General features: G+C 36.2%; 1 protein-coding gene across 1 annotated transcript; it reads right to left on the reverse strand.

Annotated features, from left to right (window-relative positions):
- Positions 1-18,616: 18,616 nt before the first annotated feature.
- Positions 18,617-20,491, reverse strand: LOC133317190 (uncharacterized). The gene is made up of 2 exons (XM_061519024.1): positions 20,384-20,491; positions 18,617-20,182 (listed from the first exon to the last, which is right to left on the reverse strand). The coding sequence occupies exons 1-2, from the start codon at positions 20,489-20,491 to the stop codon at positions 18,617-18,619; spliced, it is 1,674 nt and encodes a 557-aa protein (XP_061375008.1).
- Positions 20,492-21,649: the final 1,158 nt, after the last annotated feature.

Genomic DNA, 21,649 nt, shown 5'->3' on the forward strand with positions numbered 1-21,649 from the left:
TAAAACAACATTTTCTCTGAACGACCGGAAAACTACGGATTCATTTGATCAAGGGTGACTAAAGGACAATGGTTAATGTTAAAAATTAGAGTTTCTAAATAGGTTGTGAATTTATGGACGTTTAGTGAAATCGAAGGAAAATTCAAATGAATTTGAAATCGCGTGAGGTGGCGGTGGGGCCCACATCACTTAAGTAACTTGACACATGTGACACCATGTCACTATTCACCATCATTCTCTCTCCCCCTCTCATTGAAACCCGCAGCCAACCCTCCTCCCCCTTGGAAACACCATATTTTTCTTCCTTTCTCTCTAACTCCACCAAATCCTAACTAAATCCATTGATTTTTGTGTTGAAATTCAATGGAAATCACCTTCTAAATTCATTGCTAGTACTCTTGAGCCTTGAAAACCATTGGATTTTGAGAAAGACCCTCCCCTAGGCCGCGGCTCACATTGCAAGATTTGTGTTCATGGAGGTTCTAGATGCTCCAATGGTGGAGTATGTTTAGGATGAGCCTTGTGCCTAGCATTTGGGTAAGTTTCTTCACCATTTTAACGGTTGAATCTTTGGATTGAGTTTATGAACCTTAAAGGGGAAATTGATGATTTGTGATGTTAGAGAGCTCAAATGGAAAATATGTATTAGATGATAATGTCTTAGAATGATGTGTTAGAGCTAGAAATGCAATGAAAATTATTGGTGAAAAATATGATTTTGTAACTTAGAAAAATTGGATGGTGTCATGACTTTGAGTTTTGAAAATGTGTTAGGATTGTATTGGTGAGTTGTTGTATGATTGTATGTTGATATAATGGGATTGTATGAGGTGTTGAATTGGTTAAAATTGATTTGTTGACATTGCTTGGATGATGTATCATGTTTTAAATGGTAATTAGATGGGTTGTGTGGTGGTTGGAAGGTTAGAGAATCAATGAAAAATAATTGATGGTGTTGAGAGACATAAAGGATCCTAGAGTGAGATATTAGGCAAAACGATGTTTAAAAGACGTAAAATGAAAAACGACACTTGATATGGCCTTTCGGCAACCTAAGGATGCCTAATAAAATAAGAAAGAAAATTTAGAAAAATAAAATGCAAATTTGCACTTTTTTGGCCGAACCTACAAGGGTGTAGGGGAGGTTTTGACGTTTTTCGTATTCTGATGGAATTATCGTGTACTGATGATTCGTACATGGTTGTTGTAGGTTGCCGTACGTCGATTTGATCCCCGAACCGTGAGTCGGTGGATTGCCCTTGGTCCTGGACAAAAGTGGGATTGAGGTAAGTGATTGGAACAATGCATGTATAATTGTTAACTTGCATGTGTTCGTATGAGTTTTGACTAATTGGGAATGTCTTCTGTGTAGGCATTCTGTTGAGTAACGAGCTCAGAGAGTATATTGCTGTGGAGCTAAGTGAAGAGGCTTATTAAGGCAACCTCTTGGTACTAGGGCTTGATCCCCTTGTGTGTTCCACTATACCCGTTGAGGGTGATGGTAGGAAATGTATATGAGTAGTGTAGAATAACATGATCATGCATGTAGTATGTATGTTGGTACGTAGATACCGAGTCTCTGGCCAGTTGACAGTTTTGCCTTCGGGCGTTTTGGACTTCCACTGGATAGGTCTCCGAGAGGGAGTTCCAGTTAACCTAGGGTCGTGGTGTGTGATCCGGATAGGAGCACACTAGGAAGTCTCGGGTGTATGCGGATGAGAGGGATACCTTGGTTGTTTGTTCTTGGAACACGCCTTGGATGAGACTCGTAGGCTTGTATGCCGAGCCATTAGGCAGGACGTTGCATGGTATTGGTAGCTACCATTCCAACTTCGTCGTATTTTGTATCCTTATATTCCTCAGTTTCTCTAAATCCCTTGCTATATCCCTTTTTTCAAGATGTTATTGTATATTATTTATATGCATCAAAGTGAGCCATTGGGCGGAGTTTTCTCCAGAACCTCTGGGTTACTGAGATATATTCGTATATCTCACCTCGTCTTGGGGGCTTTATTTCAGGAGGTAGCAGTGGCACAGGAGCGGCGGGCAAGAAGCCCGTAGGATGATTTGTTGGAGGACTCTTTATGTCTTGCATTTTGATGGCCATTGGGCCTAGACTAGACTTAGGGCATGAAAATTGTATATGTGGTTAGGATGAATTTTATGTCATATTTCTTCATGCTATTTTGCCTAAGTCCAGGTACATGTTGTATATGTCATTTTAAGTTTCATGTTTCAAGTTGTAATTTAAAGTTATGAACTTGTAAGTTGTAATATGTAATTGAGATGTTCTAATTGTACATGAATACTTGATGTAATATGATGGACGGGCTTTAGGCCTATTTTATGATAATGATTATGTGAATGCTTAGAAAATGCATGTAAATGGACTTTGATGATTGAAACGTATTAAGTAGTAATCAAGTGAGCAGTATGATATGAATTGTATAATAACTATAAACTGAGTTGGGTTGTAAGTGTCCCAAGGCATTGTTGGTCCTTGTGTGTGCCACCCATTGAATATTAGGTACATTTGAGGTCTTAGAATACATTTGCAATTTGGAGATTTAGGAAAAACAAAAGAAACTCTGGTGAATTTTCTGTAGAATTGGCAGAATTTAGGCGAACTTTGGGAGAGCATATCTCCCTACACAGAGGTCTGATAGGGACGTGCCATACACCATTTTGAAGTTTGTGATGTCCTTTATCTTGTGGTAAAAATTGAGAGAATTCTGGGTTGAACGCCGGCATGGAGAAGGCAGAGAGTGAAGACTGCCCAATTGCTCACTGCACTTGTGGCAGTTCTGGACCGGTTTTGGGAAATTAATTCCTGCTTCGTTTCTTAGTCACATTAAGTGTATGATATATCAAATTGAAGCTTGAGGTGTCTAGTTTATGGTATAAAAATTTGAGAGAAATTTATAGAGTGGTGTTTCTGCAGTAATTCGTGGCGTGAGGGACGTTTGGAGCTGTGTTGGGGTTGGTTGGCAGTTTGTCCAACTTCAACCGGAGATATCCGGAGCAAACGAGATTGAAATAACTCGTGTGATGGCTCATTAGAAAGGTAATTAAGTCCTGTAAAAGATACTAAATGATGAGACGAACACGAAGAAAGTTGAGAGGATATAAATAAATATACCAAACCACGTTCAGATAGGTAGAAAAGTAAGATTGAGAAATTGGCTAAGTGGGTTTATGTGAACCTCTTAGTGACTTGTATTAAGTAAAATAAGATATAAAAAAAGTTTACACAAGTATTCCGCAAGAGTTTACAGTTATAGTCACCGCTTTTATTTATTACACTTTTTACGGTTTTTAATGCACGCGTAATAAACGAAAAAAGTTTACTCGCATTTTTATAAATGAATTGTTGTGATTGTAACTGCGCTTACCACATCCTCAGAAACATAAAATACATCCTCAGAATTTTCAAGAAAAAAGGAAAGAAAAGAAAAGAAAGGACACAATCGAACACCCACACCCTCAAAAACACACAAAACATCCTCAGTATTTTCAAGGAAAAAAAGGAAAGAAAAGGACAGGAAAGGAAAGAAAGAACAAAATTGAAAACCCAAACCCTCAATCTTTTCAAGAAAGAAACAAAAAACACAATCAACCATCCTCAGTATTTTTAAGAAAGAAAAAAGAAAACGAAAGGAAAGAACACTATCGAATAGCAAAATACTCAATCTTTTCAAGTAAGAAATATCAGCACAGAATCAAGCATCCTCAACATTTTCAAGAAAAAAAGAAAAGAAAAGTGAAGAAAAGAAAGGGCAGAAGTAACATACCTAGGTATTTGCACCTTCGTAGAAGTGTTGCCAAACAATACAGGCTTGTTAGGTCATCATCTACAGCTAGAACTCGCATCCCTATTGGAAACCCATCTCCCATATTCACCACTGCCATTGTCTCGATTGATCGTTTGATAAAACAATCCAAGAACAAGCGAAAGAAACTAGGAAACACAAAAAAACCAAGAAAACCTTAAGAAAGGACACAATCGAAAACTGACACCCTCAAAAACACACAAAATATCCTCATTAATTTCAAGGAAAAAGGAAAGAAAAGATAGGAAAGAAAAGAAAAAGACAGAATCAAAAACCCACACCTTCAGAAAACACACAAAACATCCTCAGAATTATTAAGAAAAAAGGAAAAAAATGAAAAGGAAAGAAAAGAAAAGAAAGGACACAATCGAAAACCCACACCCTTAAAAACACACAAAACATCCTGAGTATTTTAAATAAAAAAAGGAAAGAAAATAAAAGGGAAGGAAAGAAAAAACAAAATGGAAAACCCAAACCCTCAATCTTTTCAAGAAAGAAACCAAAAAACACAATCAAACATCTTTAGTATTTTTCAGAAGAAAAAAAAAAAGGAAAGGAAAGAACACAATCGAATAGCCACATACTCAATCTTTTCAAGAAAGAAATATCAGCACAGAATCAAACATCCTCCACATTGTCAAGAAAAAAAGAAAAGAGAAGTGAAGAAAACAAAGGGCAAAAGTAACATACCTAGGTATTTGCACCTTCGTAGAAGTGTTTCCAAACAATACAGGCTTGTTAGGTCATCATCTACAGCTAGAACTCGTATTCCCATTGGAAACCCATCACCCATATTCACCACTGCCATTGTCTCGATTGATCATTTGATAAAACAATCCATGAACAAGAGAAAGAAACTAGGAAACCCAAAGAAACCAATAAAACCTTAAGAAAGGACACAAACGAAAACCTACACCCTAAAAAACACACAAAACATCATCAGTATTTTCATGAAAAAAGGAAAGAAAAGAAAAGACAGAATCAATAAACCCACACCCTTAGAAACACACAAAACATCCTCAGTATTTTCAAGAAAAAAGGAAAGGAAAGAAAATAAAAGGAAAGAAACGACACAATAAAAAATCACACCCTCATAAACATACAAAACATCCTCAGAATTTTAAAGAAAAGAGGAAAGAAAAGGAAAGGAAAGAAAAGAAAAGAAAGGACACAAACGAAAACCTACACCCTCAAAAACACACAAAACATCATCAGTATTTTCATGAAAAAAGGAAAGGAAAGAAAAGACAGAATCAAAAACCCACATCCTCAGAAACACACAAAACATTCTCAGTATTTTCAAGAAAAAAAAGAAAAGAAAAGAAAAGGAAAGAAACGACACAATAAAAAACCACATCCTCAGAAACATAAAAAACATGCTCAGAATTTTCAAGAAAAAAGGAAAAAAAAAAAAGGAAAGGAAAGAAAAGAAAAGAAAGGACACAATCGAAGACCCAAACCCTCAAAAACACACAAAACATCCTCAGTATTTTCAAGGAAAAAAGGAAAGGAAAGGAAAGAAAGAACAAAATTGAAAACCCAAACCCTCAATCTTTTCAAGAAAAAAACAAAAAAACACAATCGAACATCCTCAGTATTTTTAAGAATAAAAAAAAAGAAAAGGAAAGGAAAGAACACAATCGAATAGCCACATACTCAATCTTTTCAAGCAAGAAATATCAGCACAGAATCAAACATCCTCAACATTTTTAAGAAAAAAAAGAAAAGAAAAGAAAGGGCAGAAGTAACATACCTAGGTATTGACACCTTCGTAGAAGTGTTGCCAAACAATATAGGCTTGTTAGGTCATCATCTACAGCTAGAACTCGCATCCCTATTGGAAACCCATCTCCCATATTCACCAATGTCATTGTCTCGATTGATCGTTTGATAAAACAATCAAAGAACAAGAGAAAGAAACTAGGAAACCCAAAGAATCCAAGAAAACCTTAAGAAAAAGCACAATCGAAAACCCACACCCTCAAAAACACACAAAACATCCTCAGTATTTTCAAGAAAAAAAAAAAGAAAGATAGAAAAGAAAAGAAAAGACACAATCAGAAACCCACACCCTCAAAAACACATAAAACATTCTCAGTATTTTCAAGACAAAAGGAAAGAAAAGAAAAGAACAGGAAAGAAACGACACAATAAAAAAGCACATCCTCGGAAACATAAAAAACATCCTCAGAATCGTCAAGAAAAAGGAAAGAAAAGGAAAGGAAAGAAAAGAAAAGGAAAGAAAAGAAAAGAAAGGACAATATCGAACACCCACACTCTCAAAAACACACAAAACATCCTCAGTATTTTTAAGAAAAAAAGGAAAGGAAAGGAAAGAAAGAACAAAATTGAAAACCCAAACCCTCAATCTTTTCAAGAAAGAAACAAAAAACACAATCAAACATCCTCAGTATTTTTAAGAAAAAAAAAAGAAAAGGAAAGGAAAGAACACAATCGAATAGCCACATACTCAATCCTTTCAAGTAAGAAATATCAGCATAGAATAAAGCATATTCAACATTTTCAAGAAAAAAAGAAAAGAAAATTGAAGAAAAGAAAGGGCAGAAGTAACATACCTAGGTACTTGCACCTTCGTAGAAGTGTTGCCATACAATACAGGCTTGTTAGGTCATCATCTACAGCTAGAACTCGCATTCCTATTGGAAACCCATCACCCATATTCACCACTGCCATTGTCTCGATTGATCATTGGATAAAACAATCAAAGAACAAGAGAAAGAAACTAAGAAACCCAAAGAAACCAAGAAAACGTTAAGAAAGGACACAAACGAAAACCTACACCCTCAAAAACACACAAAACATCATCAGTATTTTCATGAAAAAAGGAAAGAAAAGAAAAGACAGAATCAAAAACCCACACCCTCAGAAACAAACGAAACATCCTCAGTATTTTCAAGAAAAAAGGAAAGGAAAGAAAATAAAAGGAAAGAAATGACACAATAAAAAACCACAACCTCATAAACATACAAAACATCCTCAGAATTTTCAAGAAAAGAGGAAAGAAAAGGAAAGAAAAGAAAAGAAAACAAAGGACACAATCGAACACCCACACCCTCAAAAACACACAAAACATCCTCAGTATTTTTAAGAAAAAGGGAAAGAAAAGATAGAAAAGAAAAGAAAAGACAGAATCAATAACGAACACCCTCAGAAGCACACAAAACATTCTCAGTATTTTCAAGAAAAAAGAAAAGAAAAGGAAAGAAACGACACAATAAAAAACCACATCCTAAGAAACATAAAATACATCCTCATAATTTTCAAGAAAAAAGGAAAGAAAAGAAAAGAAAGGACACAATCGAACACCGACACCCTCAAAAACACACAAAACATCCTCAGTATTTTTAAGAAAAATGGAAAGAAAAGATAGAAAAGAAAAGAAAAGACATAATCAATAACTAACACCCTCAGAAGCACACAAAACATTATCAGTATTTTCAAGAAAAAAGAAAAGGAAAGGAAAGAAACGACACAATAAAAAACCACATCCTCAGAAACATAAAATACATACTCAGAATTTTCAAGAAAAAAGGAAAGAAAAGAAAAGGAAAGAAAAGAAAAGAAAGGACACAATCGAACACCCACACCCTCAAAAACACACAAAACATCCTCAGTATTTTCAAGAAAAAAAGGAAAGGAAAGGATAGAAAGAACAAAATTGAAAACCCAAACGCTCAATCTTTTCAAGAAAAAAACAAAAAACACAATCAAACATCCTCAGTATTTTTAAGAAAAAAAAGAAAAGGAAAGGAAAGAACACAATCGAATAGCCACATACTCAATCTTTTCAAGAAAGAAATATCAGCACAGAATCAAGCATCCTCAACATTTTCAAGAAAAAAAGAAAAGAAAAGTGAAGAAAAGAAAGGGCATAAGTAACATACCAGGGTTTTTGCACCTTCGTAGAAGTGTTGCCAAACAATACAGGCTTGTTAGGTCATCATCTACAGCTAGAACTCGCATTCCTATTGGAAACCCATCACCCATATTCACCACTGCCATTGTCTCGATTGATCATTGGATAAAACAATCCAAGAACAAGAGAAAGAAACTAAGAAACCCAAAGAAACCAAGAAAACGTTAAGAAAGGACACAAACGAAAACCTACACCCTCAAAACACACAAAACATCATCAGTATTTTCATGAAAAAAGGAAAGAAAAGAAAAGACAGAATCAAAAATCCACACCCTCAAAAACACACAAAACATCCTCAGTATTTTCAAGAAAAAAGAAAAGGAAAGAAAATAAACGGAAAGAAATGACACAATAAAAAACCACACCCTTATAAACATACAAAACATCCTCAAAATTCTCAAGAAAAGAGGAAAGAAAAGGAAAGGAAAGAAAAGAAAAGAAAAGAAAGGACACAATCGAAAACCCACACCCTCAAAAACACACAAAACATACTCAGTATTTTCAAGAAAAAAAAAAAGAAAAGGAAAGAAAAGAAAAGAAAGGACACAATCGAAGACCCAAACCCACAAAAACACACAAAACATCCTCAGTATTTTCAAAGAAAAAAGGAAAGGAAAGGAAAGAAAGAACAAAATTGAAAACCCAAACCCTCAATCTTTTCAAGAAAGAAATAAAAAAACAGAATCAAACATCCTTAATATTTTTAAGAAGAAAAAAAAAGAAAAGGAAAGGAAAGAACACAATCGAATAGCCACATACTCAATCTTTTCAAGCAAGAAATATCAGCACAGAATCAAACATCCTCAACATTTTTAAGCAAAAAAAGAAAAGAAAAGAGAAGAAAAGAAAGGGCAGAAGTAACATACCTAGGTATTGACACCTTCGTAGAAGTGTTGCCAAACAATACAGGCTTGTTAGGTCATCATCTACAGCTAGAACTCGCATCCCTATTAGAAACCCATCTCCCATATTCACCAATGTCATTGTCTCAATTGATCGTTTGATAAAACAATCCAAGAACAAGAGAAAGAAACTAGAAACCCAAAGAAACCAAGAAAACCTAAAGAAAAAGCACAATCGAAAACCCACACCCTCAAAATCACACAAAACATCCTCAGTATTTTCAAGAAAAAAGGAAAGAAAAGAAAAGACAGAATCATAAACCCACACCCTCAAAAACACACAAAACATTCTCAGTATTTTCAAGACAAAAGGAAAGAAAAGAAAAGAAAAGGAAAGAAATCGACACAATAAAAACCACATCCTCAGAAACAAAAAAAAAACATCCTTAGAATCTTTAAGAAAAAAGGAAAGAAAAGGAAAGGAAAGAAAAGAAAGGACACAATCGAACACCCACACACTCAAAAACACACAAAACATCCTCAGTATTTTCAAGAAAAAAAGGAAAGGGAAGGAAAGAAAGAACAAAATTGAAAACCCAATCCCTCAATCTTTTCAAGAAAGAAACAAAAAACACAATCAAACATCCTCAGTATTTTTAAGAAAAAAAAAAAAAGAAACGAAAGAACACAATGGAATAGCCACATACTCAATCTTTTCAAGTAAGAAATATCAGCACAGAATCAGGCATCCTCAACATTTTCAAGAAAAAAAGAAAAGAAAAGTGAAGAAAAGAAAGGGCAGAAGTAACATACCTAGGTACTTGCACCTTCGTAGAAGTGTTGCCAAACAATACAGGCTTGTTAGGTCATCATCTACAGCTAGATCTCGCATTCCTATTGGAAACCCATCACCCATATTCACCACTGCCATTGTCTCGATTGATCGTTTGATAAAACAATCCAAGAACATGAGAAAGAAACTAGGAAACCCAAAGAAACCAAGAAAACCTTAAGAAAGGACATAAACGAAAACCTACACCCTCAAAAACACACAAAACATCATCAGTATTTTCGTGAAAAAAAGAAAGAAAAGAAAAGACAGAATAAAAAACCCACACCCTCAGAAACACACAAAACATCCTCAGTATTTTCAAGAAAAAAGAAAATGAAAAAAAATAAAAGGAAAGAAACGACACAATAAAAAACCACAACCTCATAAACATACAAAACATCCTCAGAATTTTCAAGAAAAGAGGAAAGAAAAGGAAAGAAAAGAAAAGAAAGGACACAATCGAACACCCACACCCTCAAAAACACACAAAACATCCTCAGTATTTTCAAGAAAAAAAGGAAAGAAAAGGAAAGGAAAGAAAAGAAAATGAAAGAAAATAAAGGACACAATCGAACACCCACACCCTCAAAAACACACAAAACATCCTGAGTATTTTCAAGAAAAAAAGGAAAGGAAAGGAAAGAAAGAACAAAATTGAAAACCCAAACCCTCAATCTTTTCAAGAAAGAAACAAAAAACACAATCAAACATCCTCCGTATTTTTAAGAAAAAAAAAAGAAAAGGAAAGGAAAGAACACAATTGAATAGCCACATACTCAATCTTTTCAAGTAAGAAATATCAGCACAAAACCAAGCATCCTCAAGATTTTCAAGAAAAAATGAAAAGAAAAGTGAAGAAAAGAAAAGGCAGAAGTAACATACCTAGGTATTTGCACCTTCGTAGAAGTGTTGCCAAACAATACAGGCTTGTTAGGTCATCATCTACAGCTAGAACTCGCATTCCTATTGGAAACCCATCACCTATATTCACCATTGCCATTGTCTCGATTGATCGTTTGATAAAACAATCCAAGAACATGAGAAAGAAACTAGGAAACCCAAAGAAACCAAGAAAACCTTAAGAAAGGACATAAACGAAAACCTACACCCTCAAAAACACACAAAACATCATCAGTATTTTCGTGAAAAAAAGAAAGAAAAGAAAAGACAGAATCAAAAACCCACACCCTCAGAAACACACAAAACATCCTCAGTATTTTCAAGAAAAAAGAAAATGAAAGAAAATAAAAGGAAAGAAACGACACAATAAAAAACCACAACCTCAAAAACATACAAAACATCCTCAGAATTTTCAAGAAAAGAGGAAAGAAAAGGAAAGAAAAGAAAAGAAAGGACACAATCGAACACCCACACCCTCAAAAACACACAAAACATCCTCAATATTTTCAAGAAAAATAGAAAGAAAAAAAAGAAAAGACAGAATCAAAAACTCACACCCTCAGAAACACAAAACATCCTCAGTATTTTCAAGAAAAAAGAAAATGAAAGAAAATAAAAGGAAAGAAACGACACAATAAAAAACCACAACCTCATAAACATACAAAACATCCTCAGAATTTTCAAGAAAAGAGGAAAGAAAAGGAAAGAAAAGAAAATAAAGGACACAATCGAACACCCACACCCACACCCTCAAAAACACACAAAACATCCTCAATATTTTCAAGAAAAATAGAAAGAAAAAGAAAAGAAAAGACAGAATCAATAACCCACACCCTCAGAAGCACACAAAACATTCTCAATATTTTCAAGAAAAAAGAAAAGAAATGGAAAGAAACGACACAATAAAAAACCACATCCTCAGAAACATAAAAAACATCCTCATAATCTTCAAGAAAAAAGAAAAGAAAAGGAAAGGAAAGAAAAGAAAATGAAAGAAAATAAAGGACACAATCGAACACCCACACCCTCAAAAACACACAAAACATCCTGAGTATTTTCAAGAAAAAAAGGAAAGGAAAGGAAAGAAAGAACAAAATTGAAAACCCAAACCCTCAGTCTTTTCATGAAAGAAACAAAAAACACAATCAAACATCCTCCGTATTTTTAAGAAAAAAAAAAAGAAAAGGAAAGGAAAGAACACAATTGAATAGCCACATACTCAATCTTTTCAAGTAAGAAATATCAGCACAAAACCAAGCATCCTCAAGATTTTCAAGAAAAAATGAAAAGAAAAGTGAAGAAAAGAAAAGGCAGAAGTAACATACCTAGGTATTTGCACCTTCGTAGAAGTGTTGCCAAACAATACAGGCTTGTTAGGTCATCAACTACAGCTAGAACTCGCATTCCTATTGGAAACCCATCACCCATATTCACCATTGCCATTGTCCCGATTGATCGTTTGATAAAACACTCCAAGAACAAGAGAAAGAAACTAGAAAACCCAAAGAAACCAAGAAAACCTTAAGAAAGGACACAAACAAAAACCTACACCCTCAAAAACACACAAAACATCATCAGTATTTTCATGAAAAAAGGAAAGAAAAAAAAGACAGAATCAAAAAATCACACCCTCAGAAACATCACAAAACATCCACAGTATTTTCAAGAAAAAAAGGAAAGGAAAGAAAATAAAAGGAAAGAAACGACACAATAAAAAATCACACCCTCATAAACATACAAAACATCCTCGGAATTTTCAAGAAAAGAGGAAAGAAAAGAAAAGAAAGGACACAATCGAAAACCCACACCCTAAAAAACACACAAAACATCCTCAGTATTTTCAAGAAAAAAAGGAAAAGAAAGGAAAGAAAGAACAAAATTGAAAACCCAAACCCTCAATCTTTTCTAGAAAGAAGAAAAAAAAAGAAAAGGAAAGGAAAGAACACAATCGAATAGCCACATATTCAATCTTTTCAAGCAAGAAATATCAGCATAGAATCAAACATCCTCAACATTTTTAAGAAAAAAAAGAAAAGAAAAGAGAATAAATGAAAGGGCAGAAGTAACATACCTAGGTATTGACACCTTCGTAGGAATGTTGCCAAATAATACAGGCTTGTTAGGTCATCATCTACAGCTAGAACTCGCATCCCTATTGGAAACCAATCTTTGATATTTACCACTGCCATTGTCTCGATTGATCGTTTGATAAAACAATCTAAGAACAAGAGAAAGAAACTAGGAAACCCAAAGAAACCAAGAAAACCTTAAGAAAGGACACAATCGAAAACCTACACCCTCAAAAACACACAAAACATCCTCAGTATTTTCAAGAAAAAAGGAAAGAAATGATAGGAAAGAAAAGAAAAGACAGAATCAAAAACCCACACCTTCAGAAAACACACAAAACATCCTCAAAATTTTCAAGAAAAAGGAAAGAAAAGGAAAGGAAAGAAAAGAAATGAAAGGACACAATCGAAAACCCACACCCTAAAAAACACACAAAACATCCTCAGTATTTTCAAGAAAGAAAGGAAAGGAAAGGAAAGGAAAGAAAGAACAAAATTGAAAACCCAAACCCTCAATCTTTTCAAGAAAGAAACAAAAAAACACAATCAAACATCCTCTGTATTTTTAAGAAGAAGAAAAAAAGAAAAGGAAAGGAAAGAACGCAAACGAATAGCCACATACTCAATTTTTTCAAGCAAGAAATATCAGCACAGATTCAAACATCTTCAACATTTTCATGAAAAAAGAAAAGAAAAGAAAAGAAAAGAAAAGAAAAGAAAAGAAAGGACAGAAGTAACATACCTAGGTATTGACACCTTCGTAGGAGTGTTGCCAAACAATACAGGCTTGTTAGGTCATCATCTACAGCTAGAACTCGCATTCTTATTGGAAACCCATCTCCCATATTCACCACTGCCATTGTCTCGATTGATCGTTTGATAAAGCAATCCAAGAACAAGAGAAAGAAACTAGAAAACCCAAAGAAACCAAGAAAACCTTAAGAAGGGGTGAAAACAGAGAAAGAAACCCTTTAGTTGTTTTTTTCAATCCTGTTATTAGTTGCTTACCCCGCCTTTTTATTCTGTTAACTCTTAATCAATAATGACCGTTATACTCTTTGTAAAGAACCAATTCAACCCAAAAGCTTAAGCTGGTGGGTGAGGACTTTTTATTTGTTTTATATATCTCAACACGTACCCTCGCACGAGAGCCCACTGGGCTTGAAGGGTGGACAATGCACAGGCCCACCTACCTGTGCGAACAAAGAAATTCCACTTGAAAGAAAGTGGGGGCGGTGAGGATCGAATTTGGGACACGAGGCTCTGGTACCATGTAAAGAATCAATTTAACTCAAAAGCTTAAGCTAGTGGGTGAGGGCTTTTTAATGGTTTTATATATCTCAACACTCTTAATCAAGAAAAAACGTGAGAGTTGTTGAAATGTTTAATTTATATTTTTTGGCGTCAAAACTATGATGATCGTTGTATTCTCTTAACTCTTAAGTTATTTCATTCCCTCTTTTCTTATTTAGCAAAACTATAATGATCGTTATATTCTCTTAACTTTTAACTCTTTTAGTTATTTTTGTCCTTCTGAAGTTTTTAATTTAGCTACAAATAAAATTTATTATATTTACTAATTTATATTAGCTAAAGTATATACATGTTAAAAAAAATATGTGTAGATGGACAGCTGAGAAATATATATATTCTATTTTTTTGAAAAATAAATTAATTTTAATTATTAAAAATATGAGACAGGATTGAGTTGAGAAAAAATTGATCATATATATATTAAATTATATATATATATAATTTAATATAGCTAGACTAATTACTTTGATTAATTTAATAAAAATCCCGCGATTCACACTAAAATAAATATAATCATAATAATATTTATTAAAACATTGGCTTTACTAAATGCGAACATCTTTTAGACAAGAGTAACAGAAGAAAGCTTGAGAAGAAGCATTTACAAAGACCTTAATCTAGATGACTTTAATGAAACTTTGGTTATTGATACCACCGTTTAGAAAAAATTCAAAAGACGCTTAAACAAGGATTAAAATGCAATGAACATTATTTACCAAAAAAAAAAACAGAAATGCAATGAAGATTCAGAGAAGACAATTTTAGAGTTCTGTTGGTTGTGTCCCCACAATCACAACATAATACAGAATGAAGAAGAGGTACTTACTTACTAGAGAGGCGACTTCAATTGTTTGATGAAATACTTCTGAGGGATCTACACCACAGAACACTGGCAGGACCTTGGTATATTTGGTTCTGTGACGCTCCGCTCCGCTCCATTATTACCTCCTTACAACATTTCCAGAGAAAATAGTGAATATGCTTACTTTCTTGAGAAAACAATAACATAAACACTATTTTGAAACGGCTCATCATTATCATGTACAAAAACACTAGTTGTTTGTTGGGTGAACATGCAAAGAAGAAGAGGGTTCTGATCTGTAATAATGGGGTAGGTGGTGGTGGTTTCGGTGAACTGAAGAGAATGGATCTATGGAAGTGAAATGAGAGTACAAAGATAATGTAAAGTGAGAGAGAATGGACAGAGCGCAGCAATTAATGATCAGGTTTGTCTTTCCCATCGGCTGCTCTGACTTCTGAGGAGCGCATTACCCCAAGGGGCAAGTCATCACCTTGGGTTGAGGAATGAAAGTTTAAAAAAGAAAAATAGAAAGAATAAGCTAGCTTTCAATAAAATAATGTAACGGAGGGTTTGTGTAATGATTGGGGTGGTGGTGGTTTCGGTGAACTGAATACATTAAACATCATCTTCAAAATGAGATCTGACATTGACTATCTAAACAAGAGAATACATTGATATCAATAGCAAAGACTATCTTTGGAGAAAAAGCGAGAGACTATGCATGGCACTAGGGATTATAGACTACAGAATAGGTGAATGATTGATACAACGCAAAAAAGAAGACTGACAAAAGCAATTAATAATCAAGCTCTTGTCAAAACACAACTTTCAGCAATTAATGGCCGAAAGCAATTAATCTCACTCTGATCTCGGATCAACAGAACAGTAGTATATCTCCTATTTAATAAAGTAACACGAACCATTTTTTTTATTATTTGTTTTTGTTTTTTTATGGGAGGCTGAAACTTTAATCTCATACCACCATCCAGTGCTCCAACAACCCACGTATGAATTCCTTATATACATACATGCATGCTTTTAAAAGTAGAGACAAAGTAATAATACTGATTGAACTGAAACTGAGATTCTAAGATTCAGCTACAACAAACTTAACACTACAAACACAAGAGTCCAGTTACAATGAACCATAGAGTACAAATTTATTAATGAAGATTTAAGAAAAAAATAAAGGTATGGAGGGGAAGTTACCTTATCCTCAGCAGCAAGTAAAGGAAGATGGAGAAGAATCTCAAGAGGCTCAGTGTCGGGTGCCATCAAGACAACTAGTTCAGAAATGCCTCTTTTCAGTGTCTTTTTTTAGCTGCAAATAAAAATACATGTTTTATGGTCGCTGAAACAAAAAGAAAAATAAAAAAACACAATAACACTTAAAATGGTAGAACCAATGAAATAAAAGCAGAGGCGAAAGTAGTGATAATAATACCTTCATCAGTACCCTTTTTGAGTTGAGCTGCTTGTAGTTGGCAGCAAATTAAGTGATAAAACTGCAATATTGTTATTGTAATGTGGAATTACAGAATTTCAGAATTAAGGGGTTGTTAGAAGAGAAGAAGATGAGAGATAGAGATAAGAAAGAGTAGAAAGAAGATTCATTCAAAATATGCATATCTCATTCATACGATACTAACGTCTTTATAGTGCCATATTCATAATGGGCCTACAATTATCAACCATTGTCTCTTATTACAACATGTGAATTAAAGTACTTCTATTACCACTTCCCAGCCCAATGAGACATCAGCCAGTCTCATAGTCCTCCAAGTGTTGGGGCTTCTTGTGGATCCGTTTACTTGGGCCCAATTCATTAGGGAGATCTGTTACATCCCCCTTTGGTTCAAGCGAATCCTTGTCCTCAAGGATAAGTGGCGGTCCAATCAAATTCACGTAGCTGGTCTTAATATTTGTGAAAGGTTGATCAGATGAGTAGGTGGGAAGTAGTTGGACCTCATTAAAGCTAGGCGTGTCTACAACAAATATAGCTGGCACATGCATTGGGTGTTGGTTAAACGAGGGAGGCTGAAAAGTCTTTGGGTAAACACAACCCATTAACTCCCTGTTCAGAAGCTCCTCGTTTGTATCAGATTGCTGGTTCCTCAAATAATGCTTCTCCTCCCATTAGAGTCTTGACCCCCTTGAGTCGTCTTCTTGTCCCAGTTTTCCCTGGTCACCTTCCTAGAGAGTGAACCCAGATGTAGTTTTCGTGTGAGGTTGTGGTTCCTGATTCAAAACTAAATCCTCATCTTCCCATGTACTGTCCTCAGGGGGTAGGCCGTGCCACTGCACGAGAACTTGTGCTACCCTCGTCCCTTTGCACCATACTTCCCGGTTCCCCACAATTGCTGCTGGCGTATGCGTCATCGGATTATCACGTGGAGCGTGTGGTAGATCAATGGAACTGGTACTGACTATCCGATTTGAAGGGTCTCAACAAGGATACGTGGAACACTGGGTGGATGCGAGACAAAGATGGAAGCTTGAGGCAGTAAGCCACCGGCCCAACTCGTTCCAGCACTTCAAAGGGCCCATAAAAGCGCAACGCAAGCTTCTGAGACGATCTTCGCTGAATGGACAGCTGACGATACGGCTATAAACGGAGTAAAACTTGCTCTCCAATGGTAAAATTCTTGTCTTTACGTTTCTTGTCAGCTTGATGTTTCATTTGAGTTTGAGCTCTCACCAAATTTTCTTTCACAGTGGCGAGGATGGAAGCTCGAGAGGCTAAGGTGTTGTCCACGGCCTCGTTTGAGGAGGATCCCAGCGTGTAAACCAGTAGATTGGGAGGTGGCCGGCCAAACGTAATCTGGTACGGAGTCATGCTGGTTGAACTGTTAAAAGTCGTGTTATGATGATACTCTGCCCACGCCAAATATCTGGACCAAGAAGATGGATTATCAAAGTAATAGCCCTTAAAAATTGTTCCACACATCTGTTTACCCTTTCTGTTTGGCCATCGAACTGAGGGTGGTAAGCTGAACTGAACCGTAATGTGGTCCCTTGCAGGCGAAAGAGTGTGGTCCAAAAATTGCTTAAAAATAAAGGATCACGGTCGGAGATGATGGATCGAGGAATGCCATGGAGTTTTCCAACCGAATCCCATAACACCTGTGCGATCTTTGTTGCGGTTTAACGTGGTGGAAGGGCTACAAATTGGGCACCTTTGGAAAAGCGATCCACAATGACAAGGATTGCTGAAGATCCATGAGACAGGGGCAGGTGAGTAATGAAATCCATACTCAAGTCAGTCTAAGTCTCTTCTGGTGGTTTGATGGGTGCTAACAGTCCGAAGGGTGAGTGATTGAGGGGTTTTATCTTTTGAAAAATTTCACAGTTTGCCACATACTCACGAATGGTCTTCCTCATTCCTTTCCAGGTAAAGTTGGTGGCAATGCGTTGCTGAGTACCAGTGAAACCAGAGTGACCCCCTGGACCGAGGTGTGCAAATCATGTAATAAGTGGGGAATGATGGAGGAATTCATGGGGAGAACGATGCTGCTGCGAAAGAACAGCAATCCGTCTTTTACTTTCCATTTGGGCCATTTAGCCGGTGCAGTCTGTAAATCTTGTAAGATGTTCTTACAGTAGGAATCTTGTTGTAATTCCTGTAGTAGTAGGGATTTGTAATCACTAATGGGACCACTCATAGCAGACAAATGGGACTTTGTAGTGTCGAAAGCCCCTTCTGGATGCCTGGACAAGGCATCTGCCACAATGTTAGTTTTACCAGATTTGTATGTGATAGAGTAATTGAAGCCCAAGAGCTTTGACAAAAAGGACTATTGCTCCGATGTTTGAACAACTTGATTCATGAGGTTGTGCAAGCTCTTATGATCTATCTGAATGGTAAAGGGTACCCCCAATAGGTACTGTCTCCATTTAGCCACTGCGGATGTAATAGCGAATATACGTAGACTTAGTGCGCATAGTGGGGGCCAACTTCCTACTATAGAAAGCAATAGGATGATTATTTTGAAGCAAAACTGCACCTACTCTGATACCGGAAGCATCTATTTCCACCACGAACGGTTCTTTGAAATTTGGCAAAGCCAAAATAGGTGTTGCTATTAGTGAATTACCCCATTTTGTAACATTTCACAACCAGTTTCTCTATCTCAATCTTTTGGAAATGCGGGTATCTATATGGACGAACCTGGACAGGTTTGGCATCAGGAATTAATGGTATGCGATGGTTATTGGGCCTATCTGGAGGTAGGGAATTGGGTGCGGCAAAGACGTCTCTGTATTGGTCCAATAAGGTCTGGACTTCAGGGTTCTGCTCACGGTCATTCTGTTTCGGTGAGGCAAAAGTTGGTGGTGCAGCCACAGCAGACAAGCACATAATACAAGACTCCAGAGACTTCTGAGCCACTAATTTATGCAATTGAGAGGAAGTAATAAAGCTTACTGCAATCCATTGCTCTCCTTGAAGAACGACGTGTACCCCTTGAAATACAAAGCCCATTGTCAGCTTTTGGTAATCAGTCACAATAGGTCCCAAAGTTGATAGCCATTGGACACCAAATACCATATCAGCCCCTTGTAATTCCAAGACAAATAAGTCCACTGAGAATCGGCGACCTTGAATGTCTAAAGGAACCGATTGACACATGGCTGAACAAGTAAGTGAGTCACCGTTCCCCACCTGCACATTAAATGGTGGAATAGATAGCAATGTAAGGTGTAAGTGAGTAGCTACTCTAGGAGTGATAAAATTATGTGTGCTACCACCGTCAATTAGGATTTGGACCGACTGGCCCATCACAGTGCCCAATAACCTGAATGACTTTGAGGAATAAGTGCCAGATAAAGCATTAAAACTGATTTCGGGAACCTCCTCAATCTCTTCTATGTGTGCGTTTGTTTCAGGAACTGGATCACCAGTATCAGGGGGTTCATCCTCCTCAAGCCCTTCTAAATACAATAATGAAGCGCGTGCCTTGCATTTGTGGCCATAAACAAATTTCTCATCACAATTGAAACATAGACCCTTATCTCTTTTCACTTGCATCTCTGCTTGACTTAAACGGCGAATGGTGATAGCTGGGATGGGTTTTGTGGAGTTGGGGTTTGGGAGGGCTAAAGGTTGAAAGGGTTTTGTATGGGACGATGAAAGAAATTGGGAATTATGGGATGGAGAAAAAGGTGGTTTAGCCGTCCAAGGGCGTATGGATTTTTCATCACTAAGCTGGTCTTCAAAAACTTTAGCTAGAGCCAACGCTTCATGCCAATCACCTGGCCTTTGAGGTAAAACCAAACGGTGAATGCGAGATTTAAGTCTTGAAATAAACAGGCCACATTTCATAGTGGCAGAGAGGCCAGGGACCTTGCTGGCCGCAGCCTCAAATGCAGATTGATACTCAGCCACAGAACCTTGCTGCTGAAGTTTAGCAAGGGTACCTATGGGCTCATCGAATTCAGATGGCCCAAAGCGCCTGTGTAGCACTATGACAAATGCAGCCCAAGTGGGTAGTAACCCTTCATCACTCAGTCCCCTAAACCAGCAAGCTGCAGGGTCATCTAGATGGAATGCAACAATTAATAAACGTTCCTTTTCACTGATTCTATAATATTGGCAATATCTATCCACCGAAAAAAACCATGAAGTTGGATCACTAGAATTAAATCGTGGAAAAGTAAGCTTAAGAGGGCAAAAAGTAACCAGATCTGTATTATTGGTGTAAGATTTGGAACTTGGTCCAGATCCCAAAATTCCTGAGTGAGAATACGCTCATTGGTTTTGAGCATCAAGTATCCGCTGCAATGTCTGTTGGATTTGTGCGTGTGATTCCTGGAGGTGAGCGTCAGACTCTTGGAGTCCTAAGTGTTGCTGCTCCCAAACCAGTTCTGCAAAACACAGCTGTTGTTCTAGTAGATCTAATCGATGGTTTTGTTGTTCCAAAGCATCCAATCGCTGTGCTAAATCCCTTATTCTTGTGTTATCCGCCATGATCGAGTAGAATGAGTAAGCAACGAACGAACCAAATTGTAATGTGGAATTACAGAATTTCAGAATTAAGGGGTTGTTAGAAGAAAAGAAGATGAGAGAGAAAGAGAGAAGAAAGAGAAGAAAGAGTAGAAAGAAGATTCATTCAAAATATACGTATCTCATTCATACGATACTAACGTCTTTATAGTGCCCTATTCATAATGGGCCTTCCTACAATTGTCAACCATTGTCTCTTATTACATCATGTGAATTAAAGTACTTCTATTACCACTTCCCAGCCCAATGAGACATCAGCCAGTCTCATAGTCTTCCAAGTGTTGGGGCTTTTTGCGGATCCGTTTACTTGGGCCCAATTCATTAGGGAGATCCATTATAGTTATTGTGAGTTGAGCATCGGCCAAAGGTAACCATTTTTTTGTTGATTGAAAGAAAGAAAGAAAGAAAGAAAGCATGAAGAAAAATTGAAGAACATTCAAGTCAGGTTCAATGAATCGTTTAGAAGGAAGAGATGATAACGAAAAGGTAACCATTTGTGATTTGATTGAAGGGTGAGAAGAGAAGGGGGATAGGGTTTTTCGTGGAAAAGAGAAGAAAGAGTTATAAAATGAATCCCGCCCAATTTGTATCTGAATGAGAGGCATGTATGTATGTTTTGGAAGTGAAGTGAAGTGGATACATTACATTGATTGCAGTTTTGGGTTATTGCAGGGCCACACTTGACAGACACTACACTGAGAGCGAGCAATGGTTAATGTGTTATTTTCTGAAGCATCTTTGTTTTGGGCCCAATCCAATCCAATCCATCTTTGTTTTGTCACTACATCGAGGAAGAATTTCTGAATTCTAAATAAATAAATGTTAATAAGAGTGCTAATTAATATCTACACTACCGTAAAAGGGGGGATTCCATACTTTAGCGTCCACTTTTTATCATTTCAAATTCCAAAAAATTATTGATTTAATTATTTTAAAAAAATATTATTCAAAATATACAACTTTAAATACATCTTAAAAGGATAAAATATAGTCACTTAATGTTTACCCAAAAAATATATATAATCACTTAAAACACTAATTATTATTATTATTATTATTAAAAAATAGAATTAGCAAACACGTAATACTGACCAATAAACTAAATAATATATAATGGAAATC

The sequence above is a fragment of the Gastrolobium bilobum genome, unplaced genomic scaffold (genome assembly GCF_033153095.1).
Source record: "Gastrolobium bilobum isolate Gb01-03AN ecotype WA unplaced genomic scaffold, APGP_CSIRO_Gbil_v1 utg29251, whole genome shotgun sequence".
NCBI lineage: Eukaryota > Viridiplantae > Streptophyta > Magnoliopsida > Fabales > Fabaceae > Gastrolobium > Gastrolobium bilobum.

What these genes read in the sequence shown, in the direction of transcription:
- LOC133317190 (XM_061519024.1), bottom strand. Translation starts at nt 20,491, where the DNA reads ATGGCGGATAACACAAGAATAAGGGATTTAGCACAGCGATTGGATGCT. An exon ending in AGCTGTGTTTTGCAGAACTG is followed by an intron (nt 20,183 to 20,383) that starts GTTTGGGAGCAG and finishes TGCCCTCTTAAG; the next exon opens with CTTACTTTTCCACGATTTAA.